The sequence below is a fragment of the Myotis davidii genome, unplaced genomic scaffold (assembly GCF_000327345.1).
Source record: "Myotis davidii unplaced genomic scaffold, ASM32734v1 scaffold168, whole genome shotgun sequence".
In the NCBI taxonomy this organism is placed as follows: Eukaryota; Metazoa; Chordata; class Mammalia; order Chiroptera; family Vespertilionidae; genus Myotis; species Myotis davidii.
The window spans coordinates 11273588-11281276 of NW_006383016.1; the positions used below are offsets into that span (position 1 = coordinate 11273588).

General features: G+C 38.0%; 1 protein-coding gene across 11 annotated transcripts in view; it reads left to right on the forward strand.

Moving 5' to 3' along the window:
* The first annotated feature begins 1108 nt into the window (after window positions 1–1108).
* Window positions 1109–7689, forward strand: part of ETV1 (ets variant 1) — an 83440-nt gene continuing 76859 nt past the window's right edge. For 2 of the 11 annotated variants that reach the window (XM_015558199.1, XM_015558198.1), the window contains exons 1-3: window positions 2266–2435; window positions 2911–2998; window positions 4417–4464. In XM_015558199.1, coding sequence (XP_015413685.1) covers window positions 2349–2435; window positions 2911–2998; window positions 4417–4464 — 223 coding nt within the window. In that variant the 5' untranslated portion in view covers window positions 2266–2348. Of the gene's footprint in view, window positions 1555–1725; window positions 1904–1960; window positions 2120–2265; window positions 2436–2910; window positions 2999–4416; window positions 4465–4616; window positions 4995–7689 lie in introns of those variants that run through there. The other 9 variants (XM_006779057.2, XM_006779056.2, XM_015558195.1 and 6 more) reach the window with 9 other exon arrangements.

Here is a 7689-nt window from a genome sequence, read left to right on the forward strand (position 1 = left end):
TTCTCTAGTAATACGTTTTTCTAAAACTTATTTAAGAAAAAAAAATGTAAACATTGATCTTTCTCCTCCTGGTTGCTGTGGAGTCTTGTGTGCTCACACTCCAGTTTAATGCGTCTCCATACCGTTCCATTTAAGGAAGGAAACTTCCAAATAGAAATTGAGAACTGAAGCAACAGCTGCCGGAAGCGTCCTTTGGTCTCTAGCTCGGATCCTTTGGTCTCTAGCTCTGGTCGCCATAAGGATCACCAGTGAGTTTCAGCACTGCGGAGTCCCTGGTCCCATCCCCGCGGCCTCCCATATCCTGTTGGGCCGAGGCTTCTTAAGTGACCCTACAGCTCCAAGTCCCACAGGAAGGTCAGGGCAAGTGGTTTCAGAGCTGCAGCCCTCACTTTTCAAAGCCTCAGTCATTGTCCTTGAAACTCGAGCATCCTCTCCGCTCGCTCCCCAACTCTGGGCTGTGGCTGTGTAAAAGCAGAAGAGGAAGTGGAAGCATCAAGTACAGTAAGTGACACCCTCTGTCTCCGTGTATACATAACAAAAGCTCAGGAAATGTGCGGGTCCCTAGGATATCTGAGCCCACACACCCTCCCTGCTCCGCCCCACCTGCAAGGTGGACTGGAAGCACCTTGTCCCAGTGTGCACTTGGGATAAATTTGACTTTTATACTCTTTCTCACCTAGACTGCCCCGTCGCCTTCCCAATTCCCCTCCTAACAAGCAATTTCTCTGCTTTTCTCAGGCACTGACCCCATAGATTATTTTACTGTCCCATGAAGGAGTTGGATCTTGTCTTACTTGAGCAAGGCCGTTAACAAATGTTTTCAATAAACCATAATTATGGTGGTGGGTGTTAAACACACACACACACACACACACACACACACACACAAAACCCACAAACAAACAAACAAAAAAAACACGGCAAAAGAGTTTGGGCCAAAAACTTAGCAGGGACGAAGCTATAGTGCTAGTGGGCTCCCTATCAGGTTAAAAGTGGGGGGTAGGAGGCTGGCGATCTTGGGGGAGGGGGGAAGAGTTTAAGGAGGCAAGGGTTTAGTGGATCAAGCTTCAAGGTATCTACCTGAACCGAATAAAACGTGCTTTAGGAAATCAGCCCAAGAAGGGACCTAACACACCAGTCACGAGAACCGGCGACTGGGTACACATGGATTCATTCCCCGGGCGCCTGAACAATAAGCAGCGGGTTAGGAAGGCGGTCGGTTTCCTGTGTGGCGTTTCCAGGCTGCGGACCCCGCGCCAGCCCTCCGAGCACCCGCCTGGGCAGAGGGGCGCGGGAGATCCCCGAGAAGGGGCAGCCAGCCGCCTGATTGACAGCCCGAAATCTGATCTTGTGAAAGAGACGCGGAGCCAATGGGAGGCAGCGATCCATCAGTTTGGCTTGGAGGCCCCTGGAGGAGAAGTAGAGGAAAAACCACCGAATTGAGCTCTGTCAGAGGCGCTTTCGGCTTCCAGGGGGAAGTGCTGGGCAATAATTAATGTTTTTATTAAATTTGGAGGGAATTTTTTGCCGCAGTTCGCCCAGCGTGGCCTTCAGGTGGGTCTTTCCAGCAACTTTTTCTCTCTCTCCAGATAATTGCATGGTTGTGGGCTGCAAAAACTATCCTTATGAAAGACGTGTCTCAGTCTCTTTAGTCCCGTTAGGTGCAAAGCTAGTCTCGTTGATCGCCATTGCTAGTTTTGCACACGTTTGCGAATCAGAGCTGCCCGGGGTGCAACCGACCGCGAAGGGAAACAGCGAGAGTGTAAATAAATACATCTCCTCTAGTTCGGATTTTTGCTACAGCCGAAAATATGTAAATTGGGAACTCTCTGGGCTCTTTTTTGATCCAGGTGAAGGAGGCTGGTGTACCGAGGGTTATTTTTGTGAATGGGACAGTCGGAGGGTAATTAGCTATGCAAATTCAAGAGCTTCATTCATGTTTTTTTTTTTTTCCTTTTAGCCTAAAAGCCATCTTGTTCCCCTCTAGGTTGATAGACGTCCAGATCCCGAGGAAATCTGCAGCTCAATGCTCAAAATATAAAACACTGGGCTGAGATTTGCGAAGAGCAGAAGAATGGATGGATTTTATGACCAGCAAGTGCCTTACATGGTCACCAATGTGAGTGATCAGTTCGAGAGTTGCTGTTTATAAACTTGATGGGGGGGGGGGGGGGTGGAGAAGGAGGGGGCAAGGAGGTTGGGATTGCAGATACTTTATCTGCTTTGTTGCCACTGTAGGGCGACTCTGCTTCTAGAAGCCCAGTCTTCAAAATGAGCTTACCTTTCAGTGATTTGGATAAGGCATAGTTTTGTTTTTCAGACCTCCTTTTCTGATTAAAGGGCCCAAGATGAGTGGAAGAGGAGATGGAGGGCAGCAGCAGCTGCTGCACTCAAAGTTTTTGGCTGGGTTTGTCTGCCACATTGAACAGAATGAAGTTGAGACAAATGCTGACACTTTTTGTTTACATGGGGTGTTTTTGTTTCTCCTCCCCCCTCGCATTTTCTCTTATATTTTTTTATTTCTCCACTCTTCTTCTTCTCCTTCTTTGGTTTCCAGTGGGGAGTAGCAGAATCAAATCCATTGTATTTTAATCTAGCTTTGATCCAGCCTCAAATCGACTTTAAATATAACTGCTTCATGTTGTTTTGATGCTGAGACACCATGAATATATGACTAGCAAATAGTATGCTAGGATCGGCGCTGGGAAGCTAGTTTCCTGGCTGTCGAGTTTTCAGCATAGCCTTTCACTGTGAAATGAATGTAGAAAATGAATATTAGAATCGATGCCATAGACTTTAATTTGTTTATGTAGAGAGAGGAGCCTCACAAATGTATGTATGCATGTGTATTTTTGTGTGTGACTTTTGAGGTGTACCTTCTTTTAAAGGATTTTGTCTTTCCCTTTGTAGAGTCAGCGTGGGAGAAATTGTAACGAGAAACCGACAAATGTCAGGAAAAGAAAATTCATTAACAGAGATCTGGCTCATGATTCAGAAGGTGAGGTTTGACTTGGGGGTGAAGCCCTCTCTTTACCTATATTCCCTACCCTCGTAAAGAAGAGCAGCAGTTCAATCTTACCTTAAAAATAATACAAACTCCAATTACTGTATTTAACTAAGACGTTTACTTTGAGCATTTAACATAGTGTGACAGTTTGCACTGGAGGATATTTTATGGCCCTGTCACAAACTAATGAAAGAAGAAAATAAAAAGTTAACAGAGGCATCCTTTTATGTTTAAAAACTCTTGTGCATATGGCATATAGGTAACCCACACACTAGGGCAACAATTTTAAAAATCCAACCCAGTGGGACATATTAAGCAACTATGCAAAGTGCTTAATTTCCACTTTCTTCATTAGAAGTTAAACAATGTAGATGATTGTTTAATTTTTTCCATCCCCTTTAGACGAAAACCATATAAAGTTATAAAACTTTTCATGGATGATTTTGATGACTCCATGGTGAGGTCCTATATCTTGTTCTATAGGTCTTAAAGTATTCACTGAATTATAATTAAGGCCTAATTAATAATTATAATACTTATTTGGAAAATTAGGTTCCAGATTCTTTTTATGAACTGTTCATAGGAAGTCAATTGATTATAAATTATTCCAGCTATATGGGAGCATTAATAATAGACTTAATATACTTAGATTTAATTTAAAAAATTCAGTTGGCCATTTAGATAAAGTACATTGAATTTTGAAACTTCCTCAAATCCTCATAATTGTAGGACACCTCTCTCCCCACTTTGACAGAATACAAAATTTTGGACTTGATAATGAACAGGTGCCAGGGAATTATCTTTCTTTGACTTTTGTAAACCTGTTAATAGAGAAACTTTCCTCTAAACACTTGCATTTAAAAGTTGCTCCTTTTTTCTTTGAGGCATTGAACCTGAAAACATACAGTACTTTGAGATTTATACCATGTGTTGTTATATCTCTGATATAAAACTCAGAAGATATAAATACAATAGTTTTCAGTCTTTCTAAACTTATCCCTATTTTACAAAAGTTGAATATGTTTAGAAAAGGTTTCTGTGGACATACCTTTACCTAAGCTTTTTTTGGAATCCTATTGTATATATGCTATTTAGTGTTCCTGAGCTTTTTAAGCTATTTGTTAAAAAAAAAAAAAAGTGTGAAAAAAAGTGTGTGTGTGTGTGTGTGGGGGGGGGGTTACTGACTTTATTATGTAGTTGACCAGAAGAAATTTTTAAATAAGTATTGCTTAATAACCACCAAAATGAGCAGGATTATTGAGATCTGTAAGTTATGAATTATATTTTCTTTTTTTATTGACCCCTTCCCCAAATTAAGTTGATGTATGAAAGTTTTATGACAAACATTTCCATTTAATGAAACCTAAAGGTTTGCAAATCTTTTATTTCTTTGACTTTTTTTTTTTTAGAACTCTTTCAAGACCTAAGTCAATTACAGGAAACATGGCTTGCAGAAGGTAAGTAAAAAAAAAAATGCTTTAAAAGGAGGGGGACGCACCTCTAGAAGGAGGGGTGGGGTGGGGGGAGAGACCTGAACTTGCTGTCTTAATGTTCAGCCCAATTAATTGAGCTCTAAAAGAGCCACCTCATGTGTCATGCATACATTAGAACCTCTGATGAGTTTGTCTTTGGGGAATCTGGGGCTGCACTACCCAGTGTCATCACAAATTACCAGGAGAAATTGCTTCCAGCTCACAATCACATCTGCTTTTGGCAAGAACTAATGCACCAAGACTTCAAGTTCTCAGCCTCTGCTCAGATTTTAATTGCAATTGATCAGGTTTATATTCTTGTACCTCCAGAGACCTCCTAGAGCCAGAACCCGGCTAGCTGTTTCCTTTAGAGCAGCGCATGTCATTATTTGGTGTTCTGGTGGAGGACTTTTCTGATGGCAGAAATTAGTTTCTCTGGGTTCATCAGGACGGGATGCTTCAGGATTTAAGTGCAAGTGTCTTCTTCCCACCTTGTTCGCAACACAGAACGATAGGTGTGTATCCAATACTGAGGAAATCTATGGCTTTAAAATAAATCTTTGTGGCTTTGAGGAATTTTAAACTGTTTTCTATTTGTTACTGTTATGTGATGTTTGTTGAAATTGACCTTTGTTGTTCTGTTACTTTTATGAGGATTTATTTACGATAGCAAGGGGCCCTTTAAAGGCATGACTTTTATTTTTTATTAGTTTTTGCTAAAAATCTGTGTTGCAATCTGTTGTACCTTTTATTGTGTAAACTTTATAGGAACAGTGAGATAGTGCTTCAGTACAGCTTGATACAACTTGAGAAATGCCTAATGTTGAGGGATTTTTTGCTGGTATTCATAATTTGAAATTTTTCTTTTGGCTTTGTGAAATACCAAGTTTATCCTGTGATCTATTTGGTGGGAAACAAAGACAATTATAGGTACTTAAGTATTGTGTATAATTGTTGTTGTTTTCTTTTTTTCTGTCTTTACATTATATGGGATACATGCACTTCTTGGAACAGATTTTTAAGATGGTTAAAAGAAGAGAGAGGGTCTCTTTAAGTGGAAGCCCAGTCTTTCTGTTGCTATTTGGGGCTGGCTGCTGTGTTTTATCAGTGGTCTTGCTTTCAGTTGATCAAGTTGCTGTTAGCATGTAAAATAAGTTTCTTTGTTTTGCTGATATTCTAGTTCTCCAAAGAGTTTTTTTGCTATATTTTTAACCTCTTAAGTTAAATAGCTTTCCTGATAGCCCATCCAAAAGGGTGATTGTATTTGTATATTAATGAAAGGTAAGTATTAATAAAAGTTTTAGTTATATTTAAAGGTCATTCTGCTTGTCTCTGTAAATGAAACTTATTGCAATAGACTACTTATTATTGCAACATAAGCCATATATTTCAATGTAACTTTTTAAAGAAAATATTGCACAGAGGTTCTTGTATTAACTTTTTACTGTTAGTTTGCAAAGTTGAAGCTTGCAAGACCATTATATTTATGAAGGAATTTATTCACTTATCCAAAATAATTAAAAATATCTATTTAAATTGTCTGGGAAGGTAGGTTTGTTCTTTAAGATGTTTAAGTTTCATTGATTCCAAGTCAGTGCACTTGCTGGCTGATTTTGAATGTGCATAGCAACTCTGTTCCTGGAATTTTAAAATGTGGAATATGTGACAGACTCCTACCATTTTATAATCAGTTTTAGTACAGTTTTTTTCCTTTCAACTTGTTTTGTCACTCGATAAGTAATTTGCATAATTTATCTGAGTTTATCTTTTCACTGACTATTCTTACTCAGTTATTTATATAAAATAAACCTAGAAAATGACTCATGTATTTGGAGGAACATGGACTTTTACTTAGAAAAGAATTCATAAGGTTAAGTAAGTTCAGGAATTAGTCCTCAGACTGTTGTATTGAATACCAAGGTGGGCTTCTATTAACAAACTATGGATACAGTTTTTTCAAAGAAGTTCACATTAATTTACCCTATCCTGATATAAGCAAAAAAGTGGTTAATCTGATTTATTGAATAAAATAGTGAGGAGATAATTTTTTTTAACACTATTTGTTAGTAGACTGCATATTTTTATTTTTAACAAATATATATAAAATTACATATATAAAATTACATTTGCATTAGCATTTTAACTTGATTTATTGGCATCTTGAAAAATATTAGCTAAGAAGAGATTCTCAAAATTACACTAGTTTTTTTGTAGTTGGATTTGTCCATTTATGTCCCTCTGGACATCCAGAAATTAAAACATTGCCAAATTGGCTGACATGAACCATTTACATATTTCTTTTTATAATGCTTTGTAGCCAAGAAACTGACCATGGAATTTTAAAGCATCTTGACCCTTTTAAAAAAGATCATTGGCAATTAACCAGTTTCTTCCATGAGTTACATTTCCACTGGGAAGTTAAACAGGTCCAAAAATCTTATTGGACCTGAGAGTCAAGTTAGTTGTCATGTGTCATATGAAAATCATGTTAAGAAATTATCAAAGCCCTTAAATACTTGGAAGATGATATATCTTAGCATGTTTGTTTTTCCCTGTAAGGATTTTCTAAATTAGACTCAAAGAGCAATATATGGCTTAGTCATAGGTAAATTATTATGGAGTAAGAAATGTGTTTTATGTCTAAGGAGAAATTGGGATAAGGCAGGACTATTTGAGGGTGGGGTTGGAACCAGTTGTTTTCAATTCACTAGTTATCTCTAAAAATAGAATTCCATTCTCAAATATATTCATTTCCAGAGATCAAAAATACGTTTGTGAAGACTATAACTTTATATTAGTATCACTTTCAAAGTACTAACACTGCAGATAACATTATAGTTGAAAAATTTTTAACATATATCCCACGATTTAAAATAATCACATTTCATTCTGAAAAAAACTGAAAAGGCGGTGTTTCCAGTGACACAGTAACAGTTAAAAAAAGAATGTGCCTACTTTTAAATTTTGCTATAGCTACTTTCTATTGTAATTGTAACTATGTACAATTCTTTATTGATCCTTTGTCTTTTGAATTAGATTGCTACTGACAGAAAGGCAATTTCAATTATTTGATCCCATGAAATAATGAGTTCAAATATCAATCCTGTCAACATCATGGTCATGTCTTATTCTTCACAACCTGTTTTAAGTGGTGCTTCAGCGAATGGTGTCCTAGAAATTCATAGTTAAATGGACCCTTTTGTGTGTAGG